Source organism: Siphateles boraxobius, unplaced genomic scaffold, assembly GCF_051911475.1.
Source record: "Siphateles boraxobius isolate OS27281-9 unplaced genomic scaffold, OSU_SipBor_1 86, whole genome shotgun sequence".
Classification (NCBI taxonomy): domain Eukaryota; kingdom Metazoa; phylum Chordata; class Actinopteri; order Cypriniformes; family Leuciscidae; genus Siphateles; species Siphateles boraxobius.
The window spans coordinates 8,342,473-8,362,506 of NW_027509215.1; the positions used below are offsets into that span (position 1 = coordinate 8,342,473).

The following is a 20,034-nucleotide window of genomic DNA, read 5'->3' on the forward strand; positions in this document are numbered from 1 at the left end:
CTAAACAAAAGGACATGCATTAAAGATTTGAACTGCTGTTTATCCAAAAACAACAACAATAATGATATTAATTACAAATATAAATATTATAGAAATATATTTAAAGAAAATTGTCTTATAATATATTGTTCTTTTCTTAATTATTCATTATTTTTCTTTCTTTATAAATTATTGGTTTTCCTTTCATTATTTATAATTTATCATTAGTTTTTTAATAGTTCCAAAACAATGCAATATTCGTACAGTTCATACAGATAAAATGTGCAGGACTGAAGAATATTTATTTTTTAAAGATAGTCTTTGATGTTGATTAATATTCTTTAATTTGTCCACTCTGCCATCTGCTGGACACTCTTCTTCAAACTAAATATATGAGTGCATTTCAATCGCAATTTCTTTGAGCTTTTATGCAGAGTATAGAAACATTTATATTCACTGGGAAATTCCATGACTTGAACATTAAACAAAAAAACAAAAAACAAAAGAAGAAGAGCAAAACAATTTTTGATTTCACAACCAATAAAATTTATTCAATTATATATTACAAATATGTACATCCTCATGTAACAAGTAAATATTAAAATAGACATATTTTTAGAACCATCGTTCAAAAGGCATTACGTTGTAAAAAATAGGTTTCGTTGTGATCTCACATTAAAACTGTAAAAGTAAGGGTATTTTTTTTCCTATTGAGAAACCACAACAAACTTTTCATTTTTTTTAAATGTGCGCAAGACACAAGAGACGACACGCAAGAAGTGGATGTTACTAACAGACACAAGAATGGCGTAAAAGAACCAGGACCACTTCAGTAAACCTCACCACGGTACAACTTTTCAGAAAGGGACGAACCTGCGAAAGCATGCACATTATAGAAATCACAAGTCAAAAAACATCGGCTTTGATGGATGTCAAAGGGATAAAAGAGGAATTAAAAAAAAAAAAAAAAAAACTAAACAGAAAAAGCATTTTAAAACACATGCTTAAAGAGTTAAGCAAACATCAACAGCAACAACAACAAAGAACTTCAATGAAAAAACAACTTTGGTCCATTAAACATTAGACAAAACAAAGTTTACAATCAAAATATTTATTACTTAAACTTTTTCCGTCCTCTCAGTTTTCTTAAATTTTTTACAAGTTAAAAACAATAATTACATGGCTATTTACAAATGCACAATCAGTATGTATAAAATAAGTTAAAAAATGAGGAGCACAATCTATACATAATCTATGAACACTCACTGTAGAAACATGTTGGACTGAGATCTCTTTCTGAACAGAGGACGAAAACCTCTCTCGCTTCCCGATGGTGGTCTTCACCCTCCGGAGGCTGGTTTTCCGACACTCCTCTTTGTTGACCCATGGTCTACCATTCTGGATGGTGGACCTCAGGGTTAAGTGCGTTTTAGTAAAGGCCTGCAGTCTTAAGTCAGCCAATCTGACGCTCATATGGTGAAGTGCGTTTGCACTGGGTGCGTGTGGTCGAACCAGAACTAGAACAGCAAACACAGACTGAACGGTGATGCCTGGAAGTGCAGCGCTCGTTTGTGTTACTTTTCTTTTTTACTTCTTTTATCATAAATCTGGAGAGTCTGTGACACACAAACACACGACATACATGCGCACACACACACACGCACACGCTCACACACACCTCCAAATCAAGTGCTTCGTGTTTATCACCCTACGCACATCTTGACATCATCACTTGTCGTGGTCCGACAGCTACGAAACGTTATGGCGTTTCTTTATCTCGTCACCAGGTCATATCGGTGTCAGGTCAAAGTCGTCATTGACCTCTACGAGAGGGATGTAGAATTCGGGAATCTCGAAAATGCTGGTGGACTTGTAAGTGGCGGGATCCAGTTCCTGCAGTTTTAGCTGCCACTCCAGCCGCTGAACCGCGTTTAACGCCGCTGCTTCATGTTGCTGACGCATCAAGAGACAAGTCTGCAGAAAAACAGAGATTTGCGTCAGTTGTACAGACATAGTGACTTCAAATAAGTTAGCTTGAGACACACTTAACCCTTCGGAGTCTTGGGCTATTTTGCCCGTTTTTGAGTACTTTTATTTTTTTTAAATTTTGCAACATAAACAAATGTTTACCATACCAATGTTTGGTATAATTTTTTTCAGCACAACATCACCTATATGATCAGACAATTAGTTTTTCACTTTGATGTACTCTATCAACATACTGGACCCAAAATCACACAAAAAACACAAAATCCGAATAGAAAAAATATAGCTTTTCTACTACAAAAAACACAAACATGCTGAATGAAGCATTTTAAAAGGTTTAAAATGTAAACACAAGTTGTAAATGTCAACATATACAGGTACAATTCAGATATAATCAACCTATATACAAAAAAAATATGATTTACAAAAAAAAGCGGGTGTAGCCATAGGCTTTTTTTCTTTCTTTTTAGCTCAGCCACTTTTTAAAAAAATGTTGTGCACACAATTATTCAGAGAGCTATATTTAAGGCCTTGCATTCCCAGAGTATGAGGGTTCGCAAATAGTGCAAATACAACATAAAAAAATGTAAAATTGAGATAAAATTAAACTATATGCAGCAAAAAGCAGGTGTGGCAATAGGCGTTTTTTCTTTTCTTTTTTGCTTAGAAACTCTACAAAACACTTCATGTACAATTACACAGATAGCTACATTACAGGGATTTCATTCCTTGAGTAAGAGGGGTTCCTCAATTGTGCACAATACCATACAAAAGGTAAAATGAACACAAAATCAAATTATACATACAACTATTTACAACAAATATCAGGTGTTTTTTTTATTTTTTATCTGTGCCTCTCCTCAAAACAGTTTATCTACTCCTAAACTACCTAAACTACTCCTAAACTACCTAAACTATCTACACTACTCCTAAACTACTCTCAAAATCTACTCAAACTCTTCCAAAAACTAGCAATAATCTCTCTCTCTATATATAACGTATATATGTCTCTCTTTATCAACTCCGTAAATCCTCTGCCTTTCAATTTTGCGTCTTAGCTCAGTTGGCTCCTCCTCCATTCCCTAAAATGTGCAGCCTGAATAGCAGAGTCAGCAGATTCACACATTTTTCTCCGTTTTGTTTTATGACAAAAACCGACGAAGTTATTAGAATAAATGCAAAGCCTGTCGCATCCCATCTTGCGTTCTTTTACGAACGCGTCAGTATTTTTTTATATAAAGTTTAAATGATCATATCTCCGTTTTTACTTGGTCTATCAACACAAAACAAAAAGTAAAATAGAATTTCAAGACAGCACTTTCGACAGAAGTGGACGGCAGCGCTCAACGTGACTTTATTTTTATGCTTCGACGTCTTAAACTGGTCATGTAACTTGATCACGCAGGCGTGATCGGCGACCCCGAAGAGTTAAAGGGATAGTTCACCCAAAAATGAAAGTTCTGTCAGTATTTACTCTCCCTCATGTTGTTCAACCCCGTAAGACCTTCGTTCATCTTCAGAACACGAATTAAGATATTTATGATTAAATCTGAGAGCTGGATCACTCCTCCATAGGCTTCTAAGGGATTGAAACTTGTTCCCCCGAAAAGTTATTAAAGACATCGTTAAAATAGTCCAAGTGACTTCAGTGGCTCAATCTTAAGTTTATAAAAGCGACGAGAATACTTTTTTTGCGCAAAAACAAACATAACGACTTTATTTCAACTATTCATTTCCTTCTCTGTGGGCCTCGAGTCAGTTCACTAGTGTAACAGCGCAGCGCTTCTGTGTTGTACGTCACACGCATCACACACATGACCAGCGTCGGCCAATAGTGAGCCTACGTGTGACGTACAACACAGAAGCGCTGCGCTGTTACACTACTGAACTGACTCGAGGCCCACAGAGAAGGAAATGAATAGTTGAAATAAAGTCGTTATTTTTGGGGTTTTTTGCACACAAAAAGTATTCTCGTCGCTTGATAAACTTAAGATTGAGCCACTGTAGTCACTTGGACTATTTAAATGATGTCTTTCATAACTTTTCGGGGAACAAGTTTCAATCCCTTAGAAACCTATGGAGGAGTGATCCAGCTCTCAGATATAATCAAAAATATCTTAATTTGTGTTCTGAAGATGAACGAAGGTCTTACGGGGTTGAACAACATGAGGGTGAGTAATTACCAACAGAATTTTCATTTTTGGGTGAACTATCCCTTTAATAGGGGCTTTCGCACCGGATAGTTCTAGGAACTAGCCACCAGGGTGGTTGTCCAAGAACTAATGGTTCCCCGAGAACTAATGGTTCCCCTAGGAACTTTTTCCTGTTGCATTCCCACCGCCAGTAGAAACTCTGAAGTGATGTAAGCAGCGCTGGTTGTTGTGACTTTTATTTTGATGGCCCTGAGAATGCCAGAGCCTGAGCTAACAGTGCTCGCATTCTCCGTGTTCATTAGTTTACGATCTGTCTAATACGTAATTATATAGAATTGTTATACATAGAAAGTAGAAAGTAATGAAAGGTTATTAGCGTATGCCATGTGGTTGATACCAGTGTTGCTGAGCAGAAATACATAATCATGTTTCTCTTGGCCCCCTCTAAGTTGCGTTGGATCTTCTCCTCAGCGTAAAGATTAAGAGGCTCATCTATCACTGTTTTCCATGTCCGTAGAGTTAGTTTCTGGAGTAAATATATAGGCTATAATCTGTATTTACACTGCCTTTTTAAAAATGGGGGCTGCTGGAGTTTCGTGTGCGTTCGGCCAATCAGCGAACACTAACGTCACGGATAGTTCCTATAGTGCTGGTTTAGACCCGACTCTGAAGTAGGAGATAAATAAGTTCCTCCAAAAGGAGTTCCTAGAACTAAATTCATTCCTAGTTCCTGCGGTGTGAGGATGCCAAAGACCGGGAACTTCTGCCAATAGTTCTAGGAACTATGAAAGGGTTCCTCCGGTGCGAAAGCCCCTAATGTTTGAATGTCATTGCATTAGATAACAAAACTTCATCTGTTTTTAAGAACTTCCCAATTTTTATTTAAAGAGGCCGTATTATGCTCTTTTACAATGTCTTGATTTTGTTTTTGGGTTTATTAGAATATGGTTTTAATGCTTCCATTTTAAAAAAACAAACAAATTTTGCCACTATTTCATATGTCTACAGATGCTGGTTGTTTTGAATTGTTTTGAATCGTTTGTTTAATTTAATTTTACATTTATGTCTGTTTTTGTACCTTCAACTTGTCAAACTTGTCGTCTACATCCTGAAGCCAAGACATAAACTGCCTTGCATTGAACCGATCTCTAACAGAGGTCTTCCCATCATCACCCTGAAATGTAAAAAAAAAAAAAAAGAGATTAGTAAATATGAACAGTACTGTATATGGAAAGACGAATTTTCTGAGGATTTAAAATAACTTTTTTGTATTTTAACTAGTTTTAAACAAGTTGTATTGAAAATGCACTTTGCAATGCAAGTTTTTGTTAAAAATTTGTATTATTCAATACAAATGTATTAAGAGCTGTAAAGTTGTCTCGATCCATCAACAATTCCTGTGTTTGGATTTTTAATTGATGTATAATGTCCTTTTATTGTACTCTTACATACATCAAATAAAAGTAACAGTGTTTGGTTTAAAAGTCCTTATTCCCATTAAAAATAATGTGGCCACTCACCTGGACGTCCTGGGGCATGTTATATACTTCGGCATCCAATAGGACTGTACAGGCACTGAATGGAAGCGTCTGATTGGCTAGTGTTCTTGCAGCCCGGTAATGAACTCTCAAAACCTCCTGCTCATTGGATACAATCAGCTTTTCCTAGAAGACCAAACACCTCAGTCATTCAATCAGGTCATCTTTACTGCTCTGACTTACAGATTGATGTTCAGTAAATAGAGTATATTTTTATACTGTTTCCATTTACCCTTTCGATGCTGTGCTGCAGTCTTAGCTTCATCCGTACCACCTCTTGCTGTTTGAACATCTCCTTCAGTGGTTCAAGCAGAGAGGGAGGTGGCGTTATCTACAAGAGCAAACAGTATGGTGAGACTTTATATTTTACCATTAGTTTAATTTTATTGTTCTTAGACTCAAGTAAAAATTTGTTACAATCATGAAATGGTGACCAGCTTACCGTTGGGATACAGAGCTTGCTGAGAGGGTTTCCATCCAGCAAATAGGACCCGTTAAATGTCACATATTCATCGTAGTACTGAGGTGCTTGAGGAATGACACTACAAAGCACTTTCCTCTTCTCCTCAATCTTCTTGCGAATGTGCAAGTACTCATAATATGGGTTTGCTCTCTCCGTCTGGTAAGGCTGGATCTCTTCGAGCTTCAATGCATCTACGATTGCAGCTAATGACTGTTGCGCCTTTTCTTTGACCTGCTGAGCCGTAAGGTTCATTTGGGCAGGAGGTGAAACCCTATGCATCTTTCGTTTCCTTGGATGGGTCGCCTGCATATCAGCTTCTTCTTCAAGGAGTCGGACTTTGGCTCTGGCCCCAGATGTATCAGAATCTCTCTCCGCTATGGATATCGGGGAAGAACTTCCCGAGGTCGCTCCACTGTGCAGATCCGCCTGATTATCGGGATGGACAGTCGGACTGCTTTGACCCTGTTCTTCATTAGTCTGAAGGTCAGATTTCACAGTCTTCTCCTCTACAGCAAGTCGGTCTGATGTCTCTGCATCAGCCTTGCTTTCAGATAGAGCTTGTGTCGTTGCACCTTCTTCTGAAGACAGGACTTTCACTTCATCCATTTCTGTGATTCGGTTCTTGTCCGAAACATCTTCAGACAGCTCCATGGGCTCCTCAGGGACCCTTTCTGGACTGGCAGAGCGAGACACATTTGTCACCGAAGCTGCATGAAGGCCTGGCTCGTGTTTCTCTGGCTGAGCGTCATCTGTATCCAATGGCTCACTGGAGAACTTTGAGATACTTTCGTCTTGCACAATTGCATCACCCTTTTCGGTATCTTCATGGACACAAGTTGTTCTCAGAAGTGGTTTAGTAGTTTCTTCAGAGCTGGATCTACATGAACCAATAGATGGACTTGGAGTGCTTGTCCAACCTGATTTGGTGAGGTTTTCCCCACAGTTTTCCACTTTGTTCTCAGAAATAACTATGAGTTTCTCTCTTTGCTCTGGCCTCAAACTAGAGTCTGCAGTCAATGTCTGTTCGCTACTGGAAACGGGGGCAGTTTCCCATTGCTGGCTACTTGAATGCAAAGGTGAACTGGCATCAGAAGGATTTTGTGTGTGAGAAGACTGAAATGATGCAACAGCTTGTGAAGACTCCTTGTTTGATCCCTCTGTCATTACGGCACCAGGGACGTCAGGCTGACCCAGACTTGCATGCTCTATTTGACTACTAGTGTTGCAAGACCTGCTCTTCTCTTGCAAGTGTGTCTGAAACACACTGTTAGCCTGTTTGAGGCTACCTAGGTCTTTTGCACTAGATTCTCGCAAGTTTGGTGAAGGTTGAACTTGACAAACAGGTGTGACGCCTTCAATTTCATTACTAGTCAGACTTTCTCTTTCTGGAAGCACACTAGTAAGACTTTGACTGCTCTGAGTTTCCTGAACAGGGGACACGCTAATCTCAGTTGAATGAACCGCAGCTTGTTCGCTGCTTGGGTGTGAGACAACACTGATTATCTGAGACTCTTCTGTCGATCTTGTTTCCGCTGGTGACACCTTGGCTTCTTCATCCAAAATAGCCCTTAAGCATGGAGACGCATGCCTGCTTGATAATGGTGTGCGATTGCTGAGAGCAGTTTCAGGAAGACTGCTGGTATCTTTATCGTGAACAGTAGGTGATCTGGAGGACTGTAAAATTAGGGAAGACTGCAGGAAAGGTGGCTGGGAATCTGAAGCTTCCATGTTCACATCAGAATCATATTCAGTTGGTTTAGGTGTCAATATGGTTGCGTGACAGGAATCTTCTGAACTTGCCACAGAAACCATGGACACTGATCTTGACATAAGGCCAGATTTTTCACTCTCTGGTCTTGGAGATCGATTAAGATTGTTTTCCATTACTGGACCATTCTTTCCCAAGGTTTTTGAATCTACTGAGAGCGTTCTTCCACTGGTGGCATCTTTCAAGATCTTCTCGCGATGCACATCTGGTACTTCGGAGCTCTTTGACCGAGTTAGTTCCTTGGTTACACAAGGCTCACTGGACAAAGAGGACGTTTTTGTTTTTTCCTTGCTTTTCTGTTTCCCAGGATCAGTTCCTGGACGCTGCTTTAGCCGCTCCCGTTCCTTCTGCTTGATTTTCTCTAAGTGCTTCCTATGCCACTGTTCAATTTCCTGGTCCTTGAGACTGAGCATGCGTTCAAAGCTGGTCTTCATAAGGTCATCGTTCACCAACCTCTTTTCTTTGGGACGAGTATCCTTTAGAGTAGGTGCAACCTTAGATTTGGAGTCCACTTCACTTGGTTTCGTCTTGGTAATTTTGCCGTCCCTGTTCAGCTGGGATCGATCTTTTTCCTTTTCCTTGTGTCTGTCTCGCTCGCGGTCCCGATGCCTTTCAGACTCCCGGTCCCTCTCTTTTCTATCTCTGTCTTTCTCTGGAGGCTTGGTTACCTCTTCTTTTGATTTAGATGAAGTGACCTTATTGTTCTCACAAACGTAGCCTTTCTTCTCTTCCAATAACAACTTTAGATTGGAGTAGGATGAGGAAGAGGGGGTGGTCTCTTTTGATTTATCTTTTTTCCTTTTGTCAGAATCTTTTTCCCGTTCTTTTTCTTTACTGCGATCAGATTTTCCATGATCAGTGGTTTTCTCGGGGGCCTTTCCTTTCTTTTCTAAACTCGGTTTATCTTTGTCTCTGTGGTCACCAGAAGAGTGCTCTTTCTCAGCTCTTTTGTCAATCTTGTCCTTATTCTTCTTGTTATCTTCATGCTTTTTCATCAAAGACGTTGCTTTGAGCTTTTCACTCTCTTTATGGCTCTTGTCATTGGGTGAATGTGATATATTTGTTAATTTCTCCTTTTCTTTCCATCGATCTGTAGAGTTGTGAAGTTCAGGCTTGTCAGCTAAATGTTCAGATTTTACTTTCTTATCTTTATCTGCATGTTTCTTGTCAGACTTTTCAGACTCCCGGTCTTTTGTTGGTGGCCGCTTATCAGTTTTCTCGCGAGAGTTCTTCTCTGGAGACTCCAGCTGATCTTGGTCTGCTGAATTGACAGTAATTGGTTTATCATCTACTTCTTCTTTCACTCCTGAACTGTGCAGTGAGCTGTCAGGAATTCGGCCAGAGCCAAGACCCTCAGTCCGATCATCATCTTCATCTCCTTTTCCATCCTTTACACGCTCCTCTTTAAGGGGCACCTCTTTTTTCTCTTTTTTAATGGTCTTGTCCTTATCTCGCTCCTCTTTTGGCCTCCTGTCTTTACTGCTGCTACTGCTTGAATGTTTGTCTTTCGATGGCCCTCGTTCCTCTTTAACAGGCGATGAGTCTGAGGATTTCAGAGGAGATCCGCCAGCAAGCATCTCACATTTGCCTGTGAGATCTTCGTTTTCATCACTTTTGAAGAAGTTCTCCTTCCAAAACTCCCGATCAAACTCCATGTTCCTATGTCCGTCCTTGCGTGGCTCTTTCTGCCGGTGGCGATTCCTCTCGGCCTCATGCTCCTTCCTGTACTTTTCTTTCTCCTTGTGTTTCAGCTTGTGCTTTTTTACCACTTTTCCGTCTTTGTCAGTCTTCCTGAAGACAGCTTCAGAGCTGTCTATACTGTTGCTTAGACTACTGTCTTTGAAAGGACTGGAACTGCCATCATCTCCATCTAAGTTAGGCTCCTTGTGGTGATGCTTGCTCTTTTCTTTGTGCTTGCAGCTCTTACTGCTAGATCCTTCTGTGCAGAAGTCAGACTCTGTGTAGTGGTTGTATTTGACGCCGTCCCCTGGACAGGATCCATCACCAATAGAAACACAAGTCTTAGCGTTCTCCTGTTTCAGTGGGGTTGTCTGCTTGTCAGTTTGGCTGTGGTTCAGCTTAGGGGACTTGACTACAGACAGGTGAAAGAGGTGGACCGATGTGTCATCCTTTGCACTGAATGACATTTTGAATGAATCTTCTTCCCTGACGCCCTTGTCAGAATTTTCGGACACAGTCGCCGAAGTAAACAGAATGGACTTGCCGTTCTCTTTCCCTTCTTCTCGGACTTCTTGGTTCTCCTTGTTTTTGCTTTGGCTCTTGTTCTTTTTCTTTTGTTTACCTTTTTCTTTCTGTTCCACTGGCGTGAGAGTCAAGCTTTCTTTCTTCGATCTACTGTCTGTTTTGTGACCATCCACACTGACAGACCTGGTAGGCGAGCTCCTTCTTTCTGTCGGCACCTCGGCTTCATCGCTCGAACTGTCTGAACTGCAGTAGATGCGGGACGCCTTTGTTTTTTTAGACTTGCACACCAGAGTTGACTGGTCGCTTTTGCTGCCTTGTTTGGAAGTATAGTGGCTCCTTTCCTTCTCCTCCTTCTCCTTTTGCCGTAGCTCTCGCCTTAAAATGTGTCGGTCGTTAAGTGCCTTACTGAGGTCCTCCTCCTCTTCCTCATCCTTGAACTCGTATTCATCCAGCCCTGACATGGACGATGAAGCCTTCACTGTTGTCGATTTACTGTCAGAGTCTTTTTCAACATCCGAGTACTCCATGTTCTCGTCTACACTGGATGGATTCACCGAAGGTGGGTCCTCTGATTCTGTGACATACAAAATAATAGAAACAGGGAATTAAACGTAAAAGAAATAAAAGGAATATCTGTGTTTAAATAAATATTAATGTCAGTAATGCATAACCAGAACTAGTAACAATTTTAAAAAGGCTCAACCAACGTTTATTGAATCAATTAATTTAAGAACTTAATAAAGAATTAATGTCTGTGGCAACCAATAGAATGAAAATAAAAAAAAATAAAAAAAATAATGGAAACTCGACTTGAGCATAATTCTTAAGGTCTACAAATAGAAAAAAATTCTCAGAATTTTGCAACAAAAAATGTTGTTTAGATAAAAATCTTGAGTTTTTGTCAGTCCGTTTTCTATTGAATGGGCATTTACAGAAAGATAAAAACAATCGTTCCTATGACCGACGGTAGTGCCGTGCTCTACTGTTTTAACTAGACATTTCTTTGATCATTAATGAAACAAATTTTAGCTTGAACGCAATGTTAGTCCCTTTGTATAAAAGCACCTGACAAATGCAGAAATGTAAAATACACTAAATATTAGAAATAAATGTTCCTCCAAATGGGTTAATAAAACTGGCCTAGAGAACATTTAAAACTATTTAGAAAACAGACATGACTTGACTTGAACTCTACGTAAGAGATGTCTGATAGCATGCCGCAAATGTTGACAGTCCTTTGTATTAAACACGGAAAAAAGAAAAGTTTAAAAGAAATACCAATAGCAACAACACTGGCAAATCTCCTGCCAACGTCTCTGTACCTGAAGAGCTCTCTTCTGCTTCTGAGAGTGGGGTCTCTCCCTTGAGTAATTGCTCAAGCTCCTGAGAGTCAGCAACATCAACGGGTCTCTCCCCTCTCTTGTTGGCCTGGAAGGCATTGCCTCCGTGACGTAAGAGCAGCTTCACAATCTATGAGAGTTTGGCAAAACATGACAGAGACAATATACACAGGTGAATCAGATTATCAGAAAGATTCACAAATACTTGCAACAGATATTAGTCCATTTTGAGTGAATCGTCATCAACGTTTAACAAAAGTGTGCAGCAAGTTTTTAAAATCACTAGGTTGATCACTAGCTGTAAATGGCATAATATAAAGTAAAAACTCACATCTTTGTGTCCGCTGCTGGAGGCGTCATGAAGCGGCGTGTCATCATCCAATCCTTGCGTGTTCACTTCCGCTCCTGCACCAATCAGAACCTTCGCCACATCATAGTAACCAAGGTTACAAGCTTCATGGAGAGGCGTCCAACCTGAAGAAAAAAAAAACTGGTTTGAGCTCATGAGAATCTACTTGATGGCAAATTGGATTACTGCTTAATCCATAAAGCAAACAGTATCATATTTGATAGGCAAATTTTTACAGCCTCTAAATTATCAACATGATTAACACTTTGCTGAAGTCCCAGGACTACAGATGAAAAATAGCCTCTGGCTAAAAGGGGTGTGAATCTATCCCATGCTAAAATGTGCAAAATCTAGTGCAAATTCTCATCAGAAAACAATCAAAATGAGGTATTCCAGTTGTAGAAAAAAAAATTGATTATTTAGAAAAACAAACATAAACAAAGATTGTGCACTGATGGTGTGCTGACCCTCTTGGAATTGCTCCGTTTATTATATTTTTCTTTTTTGGCTGTTACTAGTACACCACAGTCTGGGCCACATGAAGACATGCAGGGCTCAATCAATGCTAAGAATATTTTCAACAGATAACCAAATTAGCAATTAGCAATAGCACAAATAAATACACTAGAACAAAAGACAAATGAAATAGTCAGTGCTTTTCAGGTTTTTCAGGTAGGTCAAACAATTATTCAGGCACAGAAAAAAAAAAAAAAGTAAATAGTGATAGCATCATATGTTTTGAAACTATAGAACTTTGATCATAAAACTAAGCATTTAAATATTATCTTCCCAAGACACATAATTAGGAGATATTTGTGCTGATATTAATCTGAATTTCATGTAGATTTCACATTTTAAATATTGATTTATGGTTTTACAGTAGAAACCATGACTATATTATTTTAGAATTTGTGAACTGTTAAAAAGTAATCAAATTACATGAGACAATTATTTAACTTCATAAAACATGAAAATAAACAACAGCCAGCTTGTTATCAGGTGATGTAATCCTGTAAATGTGCACAAAACACAGTCTCACCTGCAAAATCTTTGACGTTTACATCTGCTCCAAGGCCGATGAGTTCCTTCACCAGCTTGACGTCCCCTCTGATGGCGGCCATATGCAGGGGAGTCTCCCCTCTCTCATTTCGTTTGTTCACTTTGTCCTTCTGACGCGTGGACGAGCTGCTAGCGATCTTCTTCTGCACCGCCGGAGATTGAGAGGGGTGGCTCGGTGTGGTATCTGAGATTACAAACCGATTAACCAGAACGTCAAGGACATTTGGTTTATCTGAATTGTCAATCTGACCTGACTAGACTACAAAAGAAAGCGAGCGCTCTGAAAGCAAATTACTACATCATAACTCACTGATGGTGAGAGTCATTAACTAAAACTAAAATTATAAAAATAACATCTCCAATAATTGAAATAAAGCTGAAATAAACTTACAAATAAATATTTGATGAAAAACTAGCAACTAAAATAAATAAGTTGAAGTACTTAAATCACCAAAACTAAAATTGAAAAACATAAATCAAAATAGAAATATTAGAAACAAATCAAAATGGCAAAAGCATATAACAAAACTATAATAATAGTTATAAATAGTTTCGCAAAATGAATCCCATTGAAACAACCATGACAAAACAAATATCACAAAACAATAACGCATACAGTAAACGATACATAAAGACACATATCACAGTCTAAAAGCTCATTAAAATATTGATACATACTGTAAAAGTATATAAACAAAACTAAATTAGCACTAGTGAGGTATAAATACTGAAAATATATATACACGGCATATAAATATCCTTGTAATTTTTAAATACTGGCTTTTGACATGAAGCCACTGGTGGTGGTGTACAGTAGTACATGTTTAGCTATAAAAAAAAATAATAATAATAATGAGTTCATTATTTCCTACCTGGACTGTTGTCTCTCGCCGTCATCTGCATGACAAGTGCCATTTGCTTTCGTTCTGATAAAGGGTAGCCGAACAAAATGTTCACAGGGGTCGACTTCTTAGTCCCTGGCTCCTTCTTAACTTTCTTCTTATCTGGAACATCTTTGTCTGCAGCAAACAAGAAAAGGGATGAACAGAGCATGAGCACAGCTTTCCTCTTGCATTCATGCATCCCAGTTCCTGAAAATGTCAACGTCTGATGCAATTTATGCCCTTTAAACAAACAGCTGGAGGAATTGTAAAGGAAACTTTCCAGCCTGACAGACACATGCATTACCCATCTAACACTGTTCCCATGAGTCCCTGTGCGCTATTGAAAGGCATGCCATTAAAACAGATGCAGCTGTTAAACCGAGAAAGAGTCAGTGTGTGTGCTTCCTTCAACCGAATCGCTTTTTATAATGACACCAATATAAAAAGCGAATGAATGCGCGAGACGACTGCACATTAAATGATGCAACCAAAAGTCGACTGTCTCTCTGAGAGTGATGCAAAAAGGCTAGCATACAGAAAAGGTCATGCGGAAATGGTTACGGAAACTAGATTCGTTTCAGCCAGTGTCGGACGGAGAGCCAGGAGGAGAGAAACAAATCAAGGCGGTGCCGAACCGCGATGCACTTCAGACTGATTGCAACCGTTTGAGCAACACAGCAGGAGTTTGCTGTGGTGTAGAGCTGCACGATTAAGCGTTAAAAGATCGCGATTTTGATTCAAACACCCATGCGGTATCATTCCTAAATGACAACCTGTCTATTAAACCTTTGACAAAATAACACCGGATAATTCAAATCTCTGTTCGCGCTGGCCTTTATTCCAGAGAGAGCGGTTATTTATAAAACGGCTTCACAAATGGTCCTTTCAACCACACAGTATCGTTATTTCTGTGTTACAAATATTCAAATCATCATAGAATTACTGGGGTAGTAAACCGATGTCTACGGTAGCAATCAATATAGAGCAAATCCCCTTTTAAAAGTAACATGCATTACTTTTTTTGGAGTACGCATGCATTTCTTGGATGTCCGATTTGTCTCGTTTTTGGCTGGTTAAGTTACAGAGATCTCATAATAAATTGATATGGTTGGTTTTAGGTTTTAATAGCTATACACATGTTGATGCTTCCCATTTTAGACTTCTTAAGTGGTTACCTATAGAAAGTAGAGTTGTGCACTTTAAATTAAAGATGGTACACTAAAAGAGCTCCTTCGTATTTTAATATGTGTATCTCTAGGGTAAGTGAGAAACACTGTTATATTACCAGGCAGAGTCTAATGGATATTACATTATGCTTTTTTAAAACAATGTACGGTCGAAGGTCTTTTGAATACTCAGGGGCCCAGGAATGGAATAAGCTGTCTCTAGATATAAAGAGTATGCCAAATACGGTTGGTTTCAGTATGAAAGTCAAAAGTTGGCTATTTGATAAGTTGTTTTAGTGATTCATTTGTATTCATGTTTTTGGGTGGATGTTTAAGTATTAATGTAAATTTTGATAATGTGTGTTCTTATTGTAGCGTTGTAAGTATAATCAGTATGCAGTGCCAAGATAACCTGTCTCTAGGAGTGAAGTTGTGCTTTACATCAAGGACCACAATGGAAACAAGTTTTTGGTTAAGCTTTATTGTGTTATCCTTGACAAATGAGTGTATTTTTCACTATTATTTTGTCTAATAAATCAAACCAAATCAAACATGCCGCTTTATATAACGATTGTATCGATTACATTGTTACACCAGGAGGTGGCGGCAAGTGAATGTTAAATGTATTTGTCATTGAATCATTCATTCAAGAGATTTGTTCAAGAACACTGATTCATCCAAAAATGAAACTATTTATGAGTGAATCATTGAATCATTCATGAAAACCATTTTTTTATATTAATTCTAATTAGTTGAACATTTAATTAAATGAAATGGACTGAAGCAGTTAATATTTCTTCCGAACTTCTAGTAATGTACATGTTATTTTATCAAGCTGTCTGTTTAGAATCATGATCTCTGTTTGAAAAAATTGATTGTCAATTTTTCCAGAATCGTGCAGCTCTACTGTGCGACTTTAACGGAGGCTGTTACCTGCGTATATCCTGCAGGGAGGAAGTAATCTCTCTCCCCACACATCGCTCGACTGCCCGGGGTCAGAGTCATCTACAGTGCAGAAGCAGAGAGGCGGGAGTGGGGAAGAAGGGGGAGGTTCAGGGTTCGGGAGGTGGATGGGAAGGAGGGACAGGAGAGCAGAGCACTGATTACACCCACAGGCTCCGCCCCTCACTCAAATGACAAATCACAGCAGAGGATTCAATGACTCCGGGATGAATATTAAGAGCCACAGATGACATCACAAACCTAAATCCATTCCCATCCAAAAAGCAGGACATAAAAGTCCCAGCATAAGCTCACAAATTCACAATAAGCGTACTTCTTAAAATCTTTAATATTGGTTTTGTTTAAATTAGTGTTGTTATTAATAACTAAAAACTAATAAAATCATTTTTTTGGCAACTGAAATAAAATAGATGGAAAAAATTTAACTTACTGCATTTCTCATTTTTAAGCTTAAGTTTCTAAAATTACTAAAGCACATAAAAAAAATGTATAAAACAAACATATTAAAATAAAAGCTTATTAAAAATATTGATAAATACTATTATAGTATATAAATAATACTAAAATAAGGGTAGGCGGTATGACCGAAATGTTTTTTTTTATACAATAGACATTTTTAATCATGGTAATAATCACAATATCGTTATTTTTGTAGGTAATTCAACAACAAAAAAAAGGTAAATAATAATTAACTATATATAAATTTTTATAGTTGTATATATAGTTGTAATTAACTATAGTTATACATATTTATTTGATGGATATACATTCCTTTTTGAAAATGGCGGGTGTCTGTGTTTCGTGCGTTCGGCCAATCAGCGTACACTTACGTCACTGATAGTTCGTATAGTGATGGTTTAGACCCGACTCTGAAGTAGGAGCCAATTTAGTTCCCCGAAAATGAGTTCCTAGAACTAAAATTGTTCCTAGTTCCTGCGGTGCGAACACGCCAAAATCTTCCGCCAATAATTCTAGGAAATATGAAAAGGTTCCTCTGATGAAAGACATCACATGATGCATGATGCCCTTTGTCTTCACATGATGCAACTAACCACAGAACTGGGACTAAAAAAAGAAGTTTAGGCTCCAAGTAAAGTAATGACATTATATTTTTATCAAATCGTTTACAAATTTACCAATGTATCTTCCCTACATTCGATGAGGCTGGCTTGACTGTTTCATAACACCCTCAAAGAATCCTCTAGTACAGCATGTCTAATAAAAACAAGTCCTAAACGTGGCAAGAAGGGGGCAGCAGTGAGGCACAGATACAAGCTACTAGAACTTTCACAGCTAATGCAAAACTGACCCGTGTCGGAGTCCCGCTCCTCGTTCCGGGGCGGACTGACGGTGAAGGAGAGCTTCCGTTTCATGGAAGACTTAGACTTTCCCTCTTTCCCCAGGATTTCACTCCGATCCAGCTTCGGAGTTTTGGCAAACGGAGAGATTTTCTCTTTACTCTGAGAGAAAGACAGAAACATACACCTTGATATTTAATAGAAGAACATATTATCAGTCAAAAACATGTTCTGTGAGTAGACTGTACCACAATTTCTACTTGTATCACATAGTTGTCGACTCCTTGTAAGACCTCATGTAAAAGTTGTTAATGGTTGTGTTATTGTTATTTATTTATTTCATTATAATTTATTCTTGTTTTCTATTCTTTTATTTACTTTTTTACCCCTCCTTGGTGTGTACAAAAAGTAAAAAATTGCTTTAAAAAAAACATGTTCTGTGTAACGTAGTATGCACAAAGCCGTAATCTTAATATAAAAACGGTTTGTATAACAGTGTAAACACACTAAAAATAAGATTAAGATCTTTTGAGCAAGTCCTATTGATAAAATGAAATATTCAATTATTAAAAAAACTAGATTTTGGTAAACGGAGAGATTTTCTCTTTACTCTGAGAGAAAGACAGAAACATACACCTTGATATTTAATAGAAGAACATAATATCAGTCAAAAACATGTTGTGTGTAACGTAGTATGCACAAAGCCTCGATCTTAATATAATAAACTGTTTGTGTAACAGCGTAAACGCACTAAAAATAAGATTAAGATCTTTTGAGCTGGTCCTATTAATTAAATTAAATGTTCAACTATAAAGAAAATAAAAGAGCCACTGCCGACCCTAATGAAATTACTAGCAAGCGGTTAATTGTCATGTCCTCATCATATGATAAATACACATAGGATAAAAAAAAAATATATTTTTTTAAGATGTAAATCATAATAGTTTTTATTTAGAACAAAATTATAAGTTAGATGGTTGAAAAAAATATGAATACATATATTTTCATTTTAAATATAATTTTAAATACTACTACTACTACTATAATAATAATAATAATCATCATAAAATGTTGTTGTTGCGATAATAATTATAATATTATTTAATATAAATATTATTATAGAACAACTTTTTTTAATTCATAAATAGCTTAAATCTTTAAACTGGGCTAAAAGGTAGTGGGATAAAATATTCGGGAATGATCCGACTCACCTTCTTCCCCGCTGTCTTCTCCACCATGGCTCCATCTCGGTCCGATCCTGGTTTGGCCATGGTGCATCTTATGACTAGCTGTGGCAGCTACGGCTGACAGATTTCATCATGGGCCTGAAACACAAACATATGATGCAAATCAGAACTTAAACTGATACAACACTGCATTTCACTGATGAAACAGTCCACTAAATATGAATACAAATATGAACGTATGACATTGGAAAACATAAAATATCACCCAATGTTACGGTTGTTTAATAACCAGCATCGGATACTGGAAGCAAATTATATTAAGACTTACTTCATAATTGACTTTGTTCTGTGCTAAGATTAAAAAGTATCCAATTAGAAAATAATCAATGTATTAACTATATTTGATCCATGTGCAATTCCATAATGGAGCTTTAGTGTGAATATGCAGCCATAGATGTTATAAAATAATAAAATAAAATAAAACCCAATTTCCAGAAATGTTGGGGCATTTTGCTAAATGCAATAAAAACAAGTTTATGCGATTTGTTAATTCTCTTGAACCTTCATTTAACTGACAAAAGTTCAAAGAACATATTTCAGTGTCAGTGTTTTCAATTACCAACTTAATAGTATTTTATAAATATAAAGACATTTTGAAAGAAACAAAATAAAATTAATTGATGTCTAAAATAAGTCAGCCAACAATTCTAATTCAATTTGTATACAAGAAAATACTGAGCATGTGCAGGTCGAATAATAATCATCAGCATTATGATTATTACTGAACATAGTTTTAGTAGTGAATATGATAATTTGTGAATGTTTTGAGTATTATTAAGGCAAAACTCTCAAAAAACAAGGAAAATCTCTTCACGAACTAGAGAGACTCTTTTTCAAAAGCTGCGGATCCAAAAATACATTTAAAACAATCTGTCAGCGTAAACCTCTGGGTATGGAAAACAACTGTGAGACGGCAACAATCAATCATCTCCGAAATCTCAGATCTGAAATTGTTAAGACAAGTCAGGAAAAATTTGGCAGTTCTCGACCCTGTTTGACATGTCAATTCAAAGTGCACTGAAAGCACAAAAAGCTACAGGAAATACAAGAAACCTTCCAGAAACACATTCTAAGGGTTTTGATTGGTTCTTAAACGTGACCAATAAACAAACATCCTGGCTGCTTGAACAAAAATAATATTCAGTAAAAGCCAAACAGGGAAAACACAGTCTAATGACAAGGGTGTGTGTTTGGAGCATGTGAGCTTTATTTTCCTGTTTCAGAGGTCATTCAGTGGGAACCGGACTTATGTTTATAATCTTGACTGATTACAGCTCATGTGTATCACACCAGCGTTACAAATAACTGCATTAAAAACGACTGACAGAGATTACAACTAGTACTGTGGCGGGACGGTGATACCACAGCACTTTGATTTATATCATGCTATCGTATGATTAACATATGCATATACCATGGCTAGGGTTAGAGTTAAACTGCCAATCGTAATACAGATCATTTGTTATTATCTCGTAAATTTGTTGTAATAGCTCGTCTGTTTTTTGTAAATTTAGTTTAACAATTCAAATAAAGCATCCCTGTGCTGTAAGTAAACAGTCAGTAATAAAAAAAGAACAAAAACGATAGCTAAAAATAAATACAATTTAAAAAAAGAGACATGAAATAAACATGGCTT

General features: G+C 37.6%; 1 protein-coding gene across 2 annotated transcripts in view; it reads right to left on the reverse strand.

The window, feature by feature from the left end:
• Window positions 1–501: 501 nt before the first annotated feature.
• Window positions 502–20,034, reverse strand: part of ankrd12 (ankyrin repeat domain 12) — a 52,959-nt gene continuing 33,426 nt past the window's right edge. Inside the window, exons 2-13 of one of the 2 annotated variants that reach the window (XM_077222096.1) lie at window positions 18,363–18,476; window positions 17,163–17,313; window positions 15,824–15,895; window positions 13,713–13,859; window positions 12,821–13,024; window positions 11,764–11,906; window positions 11,415–11,562; window positions 6,099–10,666; window positions 5,889–5,987; window positions 5,639–5,782; window positions 5,197–5,292; window positions 502–1,953 (exon numbers count right to left, since the gene is read on the reverse strand). In XM_077222096.1, coding sequence (XP_077078211.1) covers window positions 1,768–1,953; window positions 5,197–5,292; window positions 5,639–5,782; window positions 5,889–5,987; window positions 6,099–10,666; window positions 11,415–11,562; window positions 11,764–11,906; window positions 12,821–13,024; window positions 13,713–13,859; window positions 15,824–15,895; window positions 17,163–17,313; window positions 18,363–18,422 — 6,018 coding nt within the window. In that variant the 5' untranslated portion in view covers window positions 18,423–18,476 and the 3' untranslated portion in view covers window positions 502–1,767. The remainder of the gene's footprint in view (window positions 1,954–5,196; window positions 5,293–5,638; window positions 5,783–5,888; window positions 5,988–6,098; window positions 10,667–11,414; window positions 11,563–11,763; window positions 11,907–12,820; window positions 13,025–13,712; window positions 13,860–15,823; window positions 15,896–17,162; window positions 17,314–18,362; window positions 18,477–20,034) is intronic. The other variant, XM_077222097.1, reaches the window with a different exon arrangement.